This window comes from Artemia sp. Qi Xiang Cuo, chromosome 12 (assembly GCF_049724085.1).
Source record: "Artemia sp. Qi Xiang Cuo chromosome 12, ASM4972408v1, whole genome shotgun sequence".
NCBI lineage: Eukaryota > Metazoa > Arthropoda > Branchiopoda > Anostraca > Artemiidae > Artemia > Artemia sp. Qi Xiang Cuo.
The window spans coordinates 59,075,943-59,092,133 of record NC_142805.1 but is presented as its reverse complement, the minus strand read 5'-3'; the positions used below and the strand labels follow the sequence as shown (position 1 = coordinate 59,092,133).

At 36.2% G+C, this 16,191-nt stretch overlaps 2 protein-coding genes across 2 annotated transcripts; both read left to right on the top strand.

Moving 5' to 3' along the window:
- The first annotated feature begins 4,409 nt into the window (after positions 1 to 4,409).
- LOC148946347 (uncharacterized) lies at positions 4,410 to 4,826 on the top strand. The gene has a single exon (XM_089097674.1). The coding sequence runs from the start codon at positions 4,410 to 4,412 to the stop codon at positions 4,824 to 4,826; it is 417 nt and encodes a 138-aa protein (XP_088953800.1).
- A 620-nt stretch (positions 4,827 to 5,446) lies between these two features.
- Positions 5,447 to 6,022, top strand: LOC148946346 (uncharacterized). The gene has a single exon (XM_089097673.1). The coding sequence runs from the start codon at positions 5,447 to 5,449 to the stop codon at positions 6,020 to 6,022; it is 576 nt and encodes a 191-aa protein (XP_088953799.1).
- The last annotated feature ends 10,169 nt before the right edge of the window (positions 6,023 to 16,191 follow it).

The following is a 16,191-nucleotide window of genomic DNA, read 5'->3' as shown; positions in this document are numbered from 1 at the left end:
ATGTTTAAATTTGGTGGCTATATAATTGGAGTTGAGGGTCTTACGGGATTTGATAGGTTTACTGGGAATGAGGGAATCGTACGCAACTTGAGAGATTTATTGGGAATGACGCAATCTTACGTGACTTGGCAGATTTATTGGGAATAACTTAATGACGTCAAAAACGTGGTTTTTACGTAATGACAGCGCACATGTAGGGAGCTACGTAATGAGAGCATACATATGGGATGTTACGTAATGGCGGCGAAATAATACTTTAAGAGATCTTTTTTCTTTGGAAATTCTTTTTTACATGACGTTTTTTAATAGGTTTCAAAACATTTCAAGTCGTTTATAAGACATTTTCTTCGACACGTTTTTTCAAAGCGTTTTTGTTTTCTTTCTTCTAAGAGGTTTCAAGACGTTTCAAGACATTTTTCTTTGACATCTTTTTTCAAGACACTTAAAGACAATTTAAGACGTTTTTAAGACATTTTTTAAAAGACATTTCAAGACATTTTTATTCAAGCCGTTCAGAGACGGTTATTGATGGTAAAGGTTCTAATCATGAGCTTAAAAATAACCTAAGTTGTACTCTAGTGTCGCTGGGTGCCTCAAATTCAAAATGCTAGACGAAAATATAAGTTTATCCAAATGAGACGACAAGGCCATTCAAATAGACTATTATGAAGTAATTCATAACAGGGGCTCTGAATATGAGCTTAAAAATACCCTAAGTTGTACTCTAGTGCCGTTAGGTGCCTTAAATTCAAAATGGCTGACGGAAATATCAGTTGGAAAAAATCAGAAGATATGATCATTCAAATATGCTAGTATGGGGTAATTGATGGCAAAGATTCTGAATATGAGCTTAAAAATAACCCAAGTTGTACTCTAGTGTCGCTTGGTACCTCAAATTCAAATTGGTAGAATTTTTTTGAACTTAGAATTTTTTAACTCTATTTTGAACTAAGTTCGGTTAAGATACACTTCTTTTAATCAAATGTCTGGTTCAAATGTCTTGTACTCTGTTTCGCACAAAACTCGATGAAGATACGTTTCTTTGAATCGAATGTGTGATTCAAAGATTTTTTACTCTATTTTACACAAAGCTTGATGAAGATACGCTTCTTTGAATCACATGTCTGGTTCAAATTTTTTATACTATGTTTTGCACAAAGCTTGATTAAGATACGTTTCTTGTGTGATTCAAAGATTTTTGTACTCTGTTTTACACAAAGTTTGATGAAGTACTTTGGATCAAATGTCTTGTTCAAATGTGTTGTACTCTGTTTTGTACAAAGCTCGATGGAGATACGTTTCTTTGAATCAAGTGTGTGATTCAAAATGTTTGGTACTCTGTTTTGCACAAAGCCCGCTGAATATACGTTTCCTTGAAGCAAATGTGTAGTTTTAATTTTTTTTTCTTACTCTAAGCTATTAAAATAAAATCATTCTTGTAAATATTTTATTCAAACGTTAAATCAACATAACATATAACTTTTAAAACTGTAATGTCATCCTTATGTGAATGAGTATCACCCTCTTCATCATCAAGGGTAATTATTTCAACTTGAGGTGATGGCACTGTAACTATTTGAATACTTTCCTCATCATCTCGGCACATATTTCTATTTTCCTCAGGGGGGGGGGCATCAAGTAAGTGGTCGTCATATTCAATGTATTGGTCCCTAAGGACAACACCGTACCAAGTCCTCTGAGGTGTATAAGAGATTGTCTCCATCAGCATAATAAATTTGTTGTATCGCATAACTTTCTACAGTCGAATCAATGCAGAGGAACAATTTTTCCGACTCCATTAGTCTCCAGTCATCCTCTATGTTCTGTCCTTCCTGAGCATGAATAGACTGCTCCTATAAAAGAAACAAACTTAATGTCACATTTAAAAATTCAAAAAAAAATACAGAGTTATTTTAAAAGCGGCAGAGACAAAATCTCCTACTTTAATCCGCATTTTTAAAAGCCCCCTAAGAACAATAAAAAAAAATACAAATCTTGAAATATTATTATTGGAAATAAGAGAAATTTCAAATTTTACTTCTGCAGCCACTTCTGTTATAAATGAACTAGATCAAAGAATGAACAAAAATTCAAAACAAAATCGTTAGGGTTGTTGAAAGGTTATTAGTTACATTCAGAGTAAAACTTACTGAAATTCTTTCCTCAACCATGGTATTTTCAGTCACTCCACTTCATAACGCTCTCGAAAGAGCCACTTACGAAATTTGGGCACAAATTCATAAGTTTGCTCAGAAAATTGAAGACTTACTACATTCTGTTATGTTATCGCAAAGTAATTCCTTTCCTTCACAACTTGTTTAGCCTCAAGATCTATTGGAATATCTAAATTCAATAGCAAGCAGTTACCAGTAACATTCCTATTATACATTGACTATAAAAATGGGAATATTCTTAATATTTACAAACATATCAATTACGAGTTGGCAAATGATTCGCATCACGTTATTATTGTCTGTTTTTATTTTTCCCATCTCGTGAGTAGCCGAAGAATTTGTTTTATATAAAACTTTCGAAGTGCCTTCTCTCGTAAAAGTTTCAAATTTTGTCCTATCATTAAAAGAGAAACATCGAAAAATCCTTCCACCACCAATTTGTTTGAATTGGAACCACTATTCGGAAGCAAATTAATTAAAATCGGTCATCAGTCAAAACAGGAATGTAATTTAATGAATTTATTAGAATATCGAGCTTAGCATGCTGAAGACCCGACTTTAAATGCCTTTGAGTCTCAAAATTAGCAAACTTGTGTCCCGATTTTAGATCCCAAAGAGCAGTGACTCGGGTACCGAAGACCTGATTTTAGTAAGAACCATCATGTATAGCTTTGGAAGGTAATGGGAATATTATTTAAAATAATATACTTTCTGTTAGTTTTATATACTGAACATTTTACATAATAATTTTTTCAGAAACCCTCAAAGATTTGGTTGAGAAATAAATGGCCTTATAGCTCAACAAACATATGGTGTATAATTTTGCTGAAAATGCAACTTGATTCGTACTTAAGGGCCAGATATACGCCTTTTGGGGCATTTTGATGCCTTTTTCGGGCATCAATTTCAGCAGCTCAGTTGGCAAACGTTAGCGGTACAAAAACAATGCCTTTTGCTTGAGATTTCCAAAACCAAACATCAAGGACACTAATAGTCAACTGTATGTTATCAATAGTTGCACGATTTATCTCAACTTATTATTTAGTTACATTTATTATTAAAAATTGTAATTATTATTATTAGGTTCTTTTAATTTTCCTTAGTTCTTTTAAAATTGACTCCAATTTGGTAAATCGGCAACGAAAAACGCTACGCATATCCTGCTCTTTAAACAGGATTCATAAATTTTGACATAAATTCATCAATTCCAACTTTGACAGCTCATATTTTGCAAAGGGTGGTGGTTATACACCGTTTATATTACATCTTCATGTAAAGCTAAATGACTTTTTGTTGTCGTGCCTTATGATTTAAAGAATATTTAATTTTCAGAAAGAAAGAAAACGATAAAAAAAATTTGGTTTTTAAAGGCTAAACGAAAATACTGAAGAAACACAAAAAACGAAAATTTCGAGACAACAACTGCCTCTCTTCTTCAGCGCGAACATAATAATATAATTAAGGAAAATGCCGAAGAAAAAACAAAGCAAACGCGGAAAGTCAACAAGACCAATTAAAAACCAATGAAAAAACAACCAAAAAATTAATAGTTCAAAAACAAATTCAATAAAAGACAAAAATTATAAAAATTAAAATCAAATACCAAAAAACCATATAGTAAGTCATTCGACAATATCAGCGATTTGCAAGAAATCCAAAAATTCTTAAGTGCCATCGACAGATACTAATGAACAACTCGTTCGTTGACAAATATTCGAACAACTGAAAAATTGACAAATATTCGGGGAAATTAAAGGAATATTATAAAATACAAATAAGTGATATGAGACGACAGGATATTATTCCGAATATACAGAATAGCCTGTTTCAATGACCATGTCTTCTCAGTTTTACAAACTTATATTTTCGTCCGCAATTTTGAATTTGAGGCACCTTGCGGTACTAGAGTACAACATAGGTTATTTTTAAGAATGTTGAGAAAGGAGGAGGAGCCCACGGGGGAGGGGACTCCTCGGTTAATTAAATCCCCATGAAAAATCTATGAAGAAATGAATACTCACAGAAATTTTGTGCCTACTACGGCGTCCCCGGTAAGCGACGCGATCCCGCTCCCCAACAGCGGCGAGATCGACAAGTTTACGAGCAATTCCCTGTGATATAAATTACCTTTTTTTTCTCACAGGTAACTTTTTTCTTTTGAGAGTTCTATACAACATAGGCTAGAGTACAACATAGGCTAGAGTGCAACAATTTTGGGATGAGATTGCTTTAGAGATGGAAAAAGCAGCCAGAAATAATGACACGAGTAGGCTGTTTAGAACCCTCAAAGAAATAACTGGAATAAAGTCATCCATCGCTAGTCCCTTAAAATACGCTCAAGGAAGTGTGATCCCTGACATGCAAGGTAAACTTGATCACTGGAAGAATCACTTTAAAGACCTGCTTAATCAAAATACAGATGGGCAAGAAGCAACACCGATGCTGCCAACAACAGCTGAAAGACCGCCATATGAAATCGACATGGCACCACCTTCATCTTCAGAGATACTAAACGTGATCAAACGGCTAAAAAACAATAAGTCTCCTGGAGAAGATGGTCTCCCTCCCGAGGTCTACAAATCGTCGCCACACGTTGTAACGGAGCAACTAGAAACCCTCTTCAGTCTGATATCGGAGAAGAAGACCTTCTAGTCTGATTGAAAGGTGTCAATAATAGTCCCAGTATTTAAAAAGGGGGACAAATGCGACAGCCGAAACTACCGAGGGATATCACTTATGGATATGGTTACCAAAGTATTTGCAATGATTTTGCTTAAAAGGTTCGAGGAAGCAAGGAATAGGCAGACACGTGAAAATCAATGAGGATTTCGAAGAGGGAGAGGTTGTACTGACCAGGTCTTCGCTCTTCACCTTATTCTCCAACAGTGTGAACGCTACAAATTCCCCATAATTAACATGTTCCTTGAATTTGTGGCTGCTTTCGACTCTGTAACTCGCAATAACCTTTGGCGAATCATGTTGGAGGATGGTATATCGGTTGAATTCATGGAGCTGTTGAAGGCCTACTACAAGCATTGCAATCGACAGTAAGAGTGCTGGGAGAAGAAACTGAGCCCTTCAATGTTGAAAGTGGTGTAAAACAGGGGTGCATATTGTCCCCTGTTCTGTTTAACTACTGTATAGACTGGATTCTAGAGAGTGCACTCTCGAGTTTTGATGGAGTTGTTATGGGATTGGGCATTAACGTGTCTGACCTGGACTAAGCGGGTGACATCGACGCTCTTGCTGCTGATCCAGCAACTATCCAAGCAATGTTAAATGAAGTACCACATTTCTCTCGGCTACTGGGTATGAAAATCTACACGGCCAAAACTAAAGTCATGGACCTAATCATACAGTCGGATTATCAGCTTGTGCTTTACGGACAAGAATTGGAAAAATTCGACAGCTTTACCTATCTTGTCTCAATAATAGACTCTCGTGGAGGCTGTGACCTTGACATACAGAACAGAATCAATAAAGCCCAAGCCATCTTCTCACAACTCCACTGCCATTTGTGGATCCAGCGGGAGATCAGTATGAAGACAAAAATTTCTGTCTATAAAGCGGCTGTTAGATCTGTTCTGAAGAGAATGGAGATGAAGGCGCTTCATCTCAATGATTTGGAAGTCTTTGACCACCGCTGTCTACGAAAAATCCTGAGGATTCGATACTCTGATAGAATCTCAAATGTTGATGCGTGCCACTGCTGCTGTAACATCGAACCCGCCGCCATGATTGTCAAACAGAGAAGACTGCGTTGGCTTGGTCATGTCCTTAGAAGACCCAATGACCGCATCATAAAGCAAGTGCTTCTAGCTGTCCCATTGCCAGATTCACGCAGGTGACCTGGCGGTCAATTTAAGAATTGGTGGACAACTGCCAAAAACGACCTCGGCCCCATTGGCGGATTTCGAAAGTTTGGCAGAAAGTGGGAGAGCTGCTGGCTCCGGTCTTTATGGCCCAATCTTTATTTTTTTCCTTTTTCTGCAGACACGCCCTTTTTGCCATTGGCGCAAGGAATTTTGAATGCGCCACCAGAGTTTTGTTCAGTGCTTGTTTCTGCCCAAGATTCTATATTCAAACCTTCTTTAGCTTGTTGAAGCCTGGTGCATATTTTCTAGTGATCTTTCTTTATCGTGGGTCCTTGACTATTAATATTAGGTCTGTCTAACACTTTAATTTTCAATTCACTCTTAATTTCATTATCCTGGTTTTATCATTTTCCAAGCAAGAGGTCCTGTTTCTCTCTGTTTTAATAAATATGAAAGAAAATTATGACATCTTTGAGGATGATATAAAATTTATTTGGTCATAGTAATTTTAAGGAGATTATTTTAAATACAAGGGGTTTATAATTCTTAGTAATTATAATTCAGTAATAATCATATATTCTTAATAACTATAAATGATTTTATTATAAATAAATTAAGTTGGATATCTACATTGATAACATCACAAGACGGCCAACCCATCCCTTACTCACCTTAAGCTTCTTTCAAAATGAGACACCCAATAAATTATCTTTTCCGTATTTTCATATCCTTTGTTCAATTTTTATTGAAATATCCGTGTGCCATTTATCATTATAACCTGACCAAAGAAAATAGGCATAGAATTAAATAGATTTAAAAGAGCCCTGAAGATTATTTTTAATTGCAAATGCCTTACGTTCGTCTTTTTTAAGAAGCGGGATTTATCACCCTTGATGACAGATGTGAGGCTCATATAAAACGTTTGGACAAAAGGCTTAAATGCCCCGACATAGGAATTCTTTCCTTACCATAACAACCCAATTATAAATCATCTTCCAAGGGCAAGAGGCAAAAGATGGTTATAATCACTGATTTTCTTACAAAATGGAAAGGTGTAAGAAGATATTTACATGGACTTTTATTTTGAATTAATTCAAAAAAAACTTTCCAAAAAATAAGTTTTTCGAAAGAAAAGTAAAGGCAATTTTAAACTTAAGCTCAGCAGATACAAATACCTTTTAAAATTCAAACTCAAAACGACCAGAAATTACTATTAAAGAATAAATGAAACCCAAAACGAACAGAAATTAAATAAACAATCATAGCAAAAACATACAACAAGTAATAATATAAATCAATAAATAGATCTTAATGCGATTTAAGGCTTAGATTGAATATGAATATCAACTTAAAATGAAAAAATATTTTCCTATTGAAGTATAAATGAAACTTAGAACCAACAGAAATTAAATAAATAATCATTGCAAAGAAACATACAATAGATATTAATGTAAATTAATAAATAAATCTTAAAATGAGTGAAACTTAAATTGAATATGCAAATCAAGCTTGAAACGAACAAAAATTACCACAAACAAGAGTTTGGGTATGACCTCCTTCTCTCACAGTAAAAGTCTAAAACCTACTGCGTCATTGGCACTTTACTAAAAACCAATTTTATGACAAATATTTTCTTTTGTACTTAATATTGAAAATAAACATTAAATTATAACATTTTGAACTGATGAGCTTTCAGCAATTAACATCGTTATACATCAAATATTCAGTTTAATTTATTAGCTCTTTTTAAAGTTGTTAAAGACGAATATAGTTTCCCTACGAACAAGTGCTTGGATACTGCCTCCTTTCCTAACTGTAAATAAAAATCAAAAGCCTACTGCGTCATTGCCGCTTAACTGAAAACACAATTATATTACAAATATTTTCTTTTCCAGTTCTTAAAGCATTGAAAATAAAAGTACAATTACAGTGAAATAAATTCTTGAACTGATGGATCTTTGGAGAATTAATACTATTATACATCAAATATTCAATTTGATGTTGTTTATACTTTCTAAGACTGTTCAAGACGCATATAGTTTTCAGTAAAGCGCCAATGACGCAGTAGGTTTTAGACTTTTACAGTGAAAGAAGGAGGTCATACCAAAAATCTTGTTTGTAGTGATTTTTGTTTGTTTCAAGCTTGATTTGCATATTCAATTTAAGTTTCACTCGTTTTAATATATATTTATTAATTTACATTAATATCTATTGTATGTTTGTTTGCATTGATTGTTTTTTTCATTTCTGTTCGTTTTAAGTTTCATTTATACTTCAATAGAAAATATTTTTTTTCGTTTTAAGCTTGATTTTCATATTCAATCTAAGTATTGCTCGCTTTAATATTTATTTATTCATTTAGATTATTATTTGTGATATGTTTTTGCTGTGATGTTTATTTAATTTCTGTTCGTTTTGGGTTTCATTTATTCTTTGATAATAATTTCTGGTCATTTTGAGTTTGAATTTTAAAAGGTATTTGTATCTGCTGAGCTCAAGTTTAAAATGGCCTTTACTTTTCTTTGAAAAACTTATTTTTTGGAAACTTTTTTTTTAATTAATTTTTGTTCGTTTTTGATTGCAAAAAAATTCAATTTTTAAAAAATTTCTTATTTAAAAATCAAACTTTAAAAAAAAATCAAATATTCATCAAAGTATAAAAACTGATATCAAAGTAACAATATCAAAGTGAAAAAATAGGTTTGTGTCAACCTCGGACTTTTTATTATCTGATGTTTGAACTATTTTTAACAAAATTGCTATCTCTAAATTTTTATCGGATTAGTTTGGGGGAAAAGGGCGGGGGGACTAGATTAAGCTTCGGTCTCTTTTGACTCTTTAAAAGTGAACTAGAACTTTCAATTTTCAATCAAATGAACTCTCTCTGAAGTTTATTCGTGTATCCCTTCAATAAGAACCATATATATCCCTAGAGTATAACTTACAATGCCTGTCCCTGAGCCCTGGGGGTTGTGTCGACCCTGGAGTTTTAACATCTTATGGTTTAACTATTTTTAACAAAATGGAAACCTGAAATTTTTATCTGATGGAATTGTCCATTCGATACCTCCAAAGGCGTGGAGGGCGGGAGGGGTTAGTTGCCCTCCGATCTTTTTTCACTCTGAAAAAATGAACTACAACTTTTAATTTCCATTCAAATGATCCCTCTCTGAAGTTTATACGAGCATACCTTCCATAAGAACCATACATGCCCCCAGAGCAATACTTACAACGCCTCCCCCGGCTCGGAGGGGGGGCTGTCGACACAGGAGTTTTTCTTATCTGACCTTTGAACTATTTTTAACGAAATGACCATACTTAAAGGAGTTTTTATATTATCTTTGAACTATTTTTAACAAAATGGCTACCTCAAGTTGGGGGGGGAGCAGTTGCACGCTGATTACTTTAGGCTCTTAAAAAGGGCACTAGAACTCTCAATTTCCAATTGAATGAGCAACTTTTGAAGTTTATAAGACGACCCCTTCTATATGAAGTGCCTCTGGGAAAAAATGGAGTGTTAGGGGAGGCTAGCTGCCCTCCAATCACTTTTGACTCTTAAAAAGTGAATTAAAACTTTCAATTGCCAATCAAATGAGCCCTCTCGGAAGTTTATACGAGCATCCCTTCCATAACAACAATACATGCCCCAAGGGCAGAACTTACAACGCCTACCCCTGGGCCCGGGGGGTGGGGGGGAGCTGTGTCGACACCGGAGTTTTTTGTTATCTGAATTTTGAACTATTTTTACCAAATTTTCTGTAAAAAAATTTTTATCTGATGTATTTAGGGCGTGAATGAGGAGGGGGCTAGTTACCCTCCGATCTCTTTTGACACAAAAGTGAACAAGAACTTCCAATTTCCAATCAAATGAGCCCTCTCCGAAGTTTATACGAGCATCCCTTCCATAAGAACTATATATGTCCCTAGAGCAATACTCATAACGCCTGCCTCCGGACCCTGGCGGGTTCTGTCGACGCAGGAATTTTTCTTATGTGACTTTTGAACTATTTTTAATGAAATGGTTATTATAAAAATGTTACCGGATGGGCTTGGGGAAAAAAGGATGTGTGCGGGGGGAGGGGCTAGTTGCCCTCCGATATCTTTTGACTCTTAAAAATTGAACTAGAACTTTCAATTTTCAATCAAATGAGCCCCCTCTGAAGTTTATACGAGTATCCCTTTCATAACAACCATATACCCCCCCAGGACAACACTTACAACGCCTATCCCCCGCGCTTTAGGGGACGTTTTTGTTGTTTATTTTTTGAACAGTTTCCAAAACACTGGTTATCTCAAAATTTGTAGCAGACTGGCTTGGGGAATAAAGAGCTTGGGGGGGGCTAGTTTAACTCTCTTGACTCTTAAAAAGTGAACTAGAACTTTCAATTTCCAATCAAATCGGCCCTCTATGAAGTTTATACGATAATCCCTTTCATAAGAACCATACATGCCCTTAGGGAATAACTTAGAATGCCTTTCCCTGTGCACTGGGGGGTTCTATTGACACCGGATTTTTTCTTATTCGACCTTTGAACTAGTTTTTAACAAAATGTCTATCTCAAAATTTTCATCAGATGGGTTTTGAAAAAGAAGGCGTGAAGGGGGCTAGCTGCCCTCGGATCTCTTTTGACTGTTAAAAAGTGAGCTCGAACTTTCAATATCCAATCAAATGAGGCCTCTCTGAGTATTTACGAGCATCCCTTTCATACGAACAATATATGCCCCAAGGCATAACTTACAACGCCTGGCCCTGGGTCCTGGGGGATTGTGACGACACCTGAGTTTTTGTTATCTGACTTTTGAGCAATTTTTAACTTAATGGCTATCTCAAAGTTTTTATTGGATGCATTTGGGGAAAAGGAGGCTTGGGGGGGGGCTAGCTGCCCTCCAATCTGTTTTGACTCTAAAAAACTGATCTAGAACTTTCAATTTCCAATCAAATGAGCCATCTCTGAATTTTTTACGAGCATCCCTTCAATAAGCACCATGTATTCCCACAAAGCATAACTTACAACGCCTGCCCTCGGGTCCTGGGGGGCTGAGTTGACCCCTGAGTTTTCGTTTTATGGTCTTTGAACTATTTAAAAAAAATACTATCTCAAAGTTCTTATCAGATGGGTTCGAGAAAAAAAGCGCGTGAAGCGGGGGGAGGCTATGTGCCCTTCAATCTCTTTTGACTCTTAAAAAGTGGACTAGAACTTTCAATTTCCATTCAAATGATCCCTCTTTGAAGTTACTAAGAGCATCCCTTCCATAAGACCCATTAATGCCCCCAAGGCATAATTTACAACCACTGCCCCCGGGTCCTGGTGGGCTGTGTTGACACCGGAATTTTTGTTATATGATCTTTGAACTATTTTTAACAAAGTAGCTATCTTAAAATTTTTATTGGATGCATTTGGGAATAAAGGGCTTGAGGAGGGGCGGGGAAGCTATTTACCCTCAAATATCTTTTGACGCTTAAAAAATGAACTAGAACTTTAAATTCTAATCAAATGAGTCCTCTCTGAAGTTTGTACCATCATTCCTTCCATAAGAACCATATATGCCCCCAGGGCATAACTTAAATCCCTTGCCACTGAAAACTGTGGGTGAGTATCCTGCTCGAACATATAATTTCCAGAACTTTCAACTACGTTGAACAAAATGGCTTAATCAAATTTTAATTGGATGTGTTTGGGGAAAAGGTGGGCGAGGAAGGAGTGTCAGTTGCCTTAGAAACACTTTCGAATATTAAAAAGGGAACTAGCCATTTAAATTTCAAATCGAATGAGCCATTTCTGAAGTCTCTACGACAATTTTGTCTATACAAGTCCTTATATGCCCTTGAGGGCTGTGGGGGAGTTGTCATCCTCAAATACCTAATTTCCAGAACTTGAAACTTAATTAAATAAAATGGCTATCTTAAAATTGCGATTAGATATGTTTGGCGAAATGGTGGACGTGAGAGGGGAGTTAGCTGGCCTCCAATGACTTTTAACTAACAAAAAGGGCACTAGCCCTTTAATTTTCAAGTCAAAAGAGTTCTTGTTGAAGTTTTTACGACAGTGCCTTCTATAAAAACCTTATAAGCCCCCAGGGAATAACTTGAAACCCTTGCCCTGAGGGTTGTGGGGGAGTTTCCTCCTCAAAAATATAGTTTCTATCTGGAAATCAACTACGCTGAACAAAATGGCTATCTCAAAATTTTGATTGGATGTGTTTGGGGGAATGATGGGCGTGGGGGGCTAGTTGCCCTCCAATCACTTTCGACCATTTATAAGGGCACTAGTCCTTTGAATTTCCAATTGAATGAGCCTGTTTTGAAGTGTCTACGACAACGCTATCTATAAAAACCTTGTATGCCCCCAGGGCATAACTTAAAACCCTTGCCCTGAGGGTTGTGGAGAGTGTCCTCCTCAAAAACTTATTTTCAATTTGGAAATCAACTACGCTGAACAAAATGGCTATCTCAAATTTTGATTAGATGTTTGGGAGAATGATGGGCGTGGGGGGTGCTAGTTGCCCTCTAACCACTGTTGACTATTAAAAAGGACACTAGAACTCTCAATTTCCAATCGAATGAGCCCCTTTTGAACTTTCTAAGACGATCCCTTCCATATGAAGTGCCTCTGGGGAAAAAAATAATATTAATAAAACATTAGAGCCGTATGGCCTTTACTATAGGCAACGCTATAGCGTTGCCTCTGATTTCAATGTTTTGCCCTCTTTTAACTGCGTAATGTCTAGGGTTTTGGGTTTGATATCTCTTCTTGTGAAAATTGGTGTCTTTTTTCGATCTTTATTGATTTATGTAATAAGGGATTAAATAAAAAAGACAAGTTTTTTTAGCTGAAAGTAAGGAGCAACATTAAAACTTAAAACGAGCAGAAACTAATGCGTATATGAGGGGGTTTCTCTCTCCTCAATACCTCGCTCTTCACGCTAAAGTTTTTCGGCACTTTTGAAAAAGTTACTTCTTGTTCCAATTGAACGACCCTTGTCTTTCAGGAGCCGTTCTTAAAGAATTAGACAAAACTATATAAAAATTATAGACCTTCAAATTTACATTAGATATGGGTGAAAAAGCAGATGGTTTAGAAAAAGCAGTTGATAAAACTCCATCACAATATCCACTGCCCCCCCCCCCCTTAGACAATATGCTGCCTAATGCTGCCTACACCCATGATGACTTGTAGGGGGTTTTTACCCCTTTTTTGAAATCGGGCTCCTGACATTAAGTTTTAAGACAAAAGCTGATGAAACTTGTATATTTAAAATCAGCAAAAAAATCCGATTCTTTTTATTGGTATCCAAACTCTGTTTTTAATAGTTTCGGTTACTACTGAGTCGGGTCGCTCCTTACTTACAGTTCGTCGCCAAGAACTGTTTGATTGATTTCAAACAAGAGTGGGGCTGCAGCTACTTTTCAAACAGTCAAAGGTAACAAACTGTAAGTAAGGAGTGACGTGGCTCAATAGTACCCAAAACTCTAAAAAAGGGATCTAAAAGAGATTGGTATCTTTAGATACCAATATGTATATCAAATGAATCGGCTTATTATGTTGATTCCAAATACATAAAGTTCATTATGTTTAGTTTCACCCATCAAAGGAAACCAGTCCGAGAAAATTTTCTAATTTTTGAAAAGAGGGGGGGGGAGAAACACCCCCCAAAGTCGAAGAATCCCAGTAAAATTGGTTCTAGGCATTTACCCCCCCCCTCCCTTGGCGATTATCCCCCACCTCAGAAAATACCCCCGGAAAATACTCCTCATGAAATACCCCCCAGAAAATACCCCCCGCCGCAGAAAATACCCCCTCCCCTCGGAAAATACCCCCCGCGGAAAAAAACGGAAATACCCCCGCGGGGAAAAAAACATAGAAAATACCCCCCCCCCTCCGGAAAATAACCCCGCGAAAAATCCTCCCCCCCCCTGGAAAATACCCCTCCGTGGAAAATAAGGCTTTCTAAACTTGAGAATTTTATTTTTGAGTTTTATTTTTTTAATTTCCGTAAGGGGAAGCAATTTTGGTATTTGTGTATTATGCGCCACTCTCTCAAGTTTACGCTGTGTAATACTCGAGAACTAACCGGTTTCTTTGTTAATTTCTTTTTCAGCTTAGCGCAAGACAAGACAAAGACAAGTGACAGAATATATGGGAAATATATAATTTGGGCTATATATTTGCACCTAAAGAGGGGGGGGGGGAGAATAAAGTATTTTGGCAGTTTGAAGTCAGAAAACAATTCTTTCTAGGCATATGGCCACTAAAAAATACAGAAGAATAGCAAGGTATCTGGAAATTTTGTTATCTAAAACAAAAAAAAATCCAGTATTAAGTAAATGTAATGTTTCATTTAAGTGTTTTGTTTTTTCAGTGACCGTTTTTCCAAGTATTAAGCCCTATTATTAGGCTAATGTAGTGTTTCATTTAAGTGTTTTATGCTGATCTCTGATCAAAGTTTATGTTATTTTTGCCTTTTATTGTGTTATTTTACTGTGTTCATGGCCGTATATTTGGCTTTAAAATACGCTTATCTATCTATTTATCTAATATTCAGAATAATTGTACCAAACACATTTTGCATGCAGACCCGCTAAACTTCCCTCCCCCCCCCCTAATATGCAAATCAATAGCCAAAATTTATTTTTATAGTAATGAAAAAACTAACGAAAAACCTGTGTGTTCTCGAATTTTACACAGCGTAAACGTGAGTGAGTGGCACATAATACATAACTACCAAAATTCCTTCCCCCTAATGTTAAAAAAAATAAAACTCAAATAAATTCTCAAATTTGGAAAGCCTTATTTTCAACGGCCGGGAGGGTATTTTCTGGGGGATATTTCCTGGGTGTATTTTCCACAGGGGGGGGGACTATTTTCCACACAGTAATCGCGGGGGGGGAGGAGGTAAACGCCAGCCACCTAAAAAATCCCACTATCAGATTCAGCGTATCAGAGAACCCTACTGCAGAGGTTTCCAGCTCCTGTTAAGAAAATGTGGAATTTTTTGCCAGAAGTAAGATCACGTATGCATTTCTATTTGTTTTTTTTCCCCAGGGGTGATTGTGTCGAAGCAATAGTCTTAGAATACTGGGAGAGGCCTGATTCGACTGAATATTAAAAGTTCTACCGCCCTTTTTAAGTGACCAAAAATACTAGAGGGCAACAAGCTCTCATTACTTTTTCCCCCAAAATCGTCAGATCAAAGTTTTGAGACAGCCATTTTGTTCAGCATAGTTGAAAGGTTGAATAACTATACATTTGGAGATAATATAACGCCCCTCCCCAACTTCTGGGGGAAGGTCTTAAGTTGTAAAATTTCCCCAGTGTTTACGTAGAGTAGTTGTTATTGGCAAGTAGGCATACATTTTTCGGGAGGGGGGGTGAATTTTCTGCTTGAGGGATTTTCCAGGGGAGAATGTACCATGGCTAGGGAGGTATCCTGGGGGTGAACTTTTCAGGCGAAATTTTAAAGGAAGAATTTGCCAGGATTCCTATACGAAAATCTTTTTATTTGTCTTACTATACCTTTGCCGACTTAATTTTACGTGTGGAGATGTTAAGGGTAATTTTCCTGGATCAGTTTTAGCCGGGATTGGATGGTCTAGTTGATCTTTCAGTGGAGGGGGCGGGGTATTTTCTGTAGAGGTGGAGCTGGATTTCCCAACATTATTAAAAAAAAACGATCAGAAATTGAAAAACTTGTTTTTTACAATTAAAAATTATTACAAAAAAATATTAAAGTTCAAAACAAACGGAAATTATCATGTATATGAAGGTTATTGTCCCCTTCTCAATATCTCACTCTTTACGCTAAAGTTTAAAATTCGCTTCAATTTTTTAAGAAAGATGCATCAAATACAAGAGTCCTTTAATAAGAACAATAAGAAGCTTTTTTTAAAGTACTAAAAAAAATTACAGCAGTGTAGTAGCAATAATAGCAGTAGAAGTTGTGGCTAAAGTGTTAGTAATATTGGTAGGAATTGGGGTTTCAGATTAATACCTAAAGGCGTTATTGGAATATTATTAATCCACCTTTCTGATAACCCATATGTAGATACAGTGCTTTGATTTAGTTCAACACCACCCTCACCATTCCCTGAAATTTTATAAATACCCATAGCATTGGTAATATTTGTAGTTATAGTAGCAGAAGTAATATTACGAACTTAGGAAAAAGTATTGGTGATAGCACTTGCAGTAGTAGTAATAGTA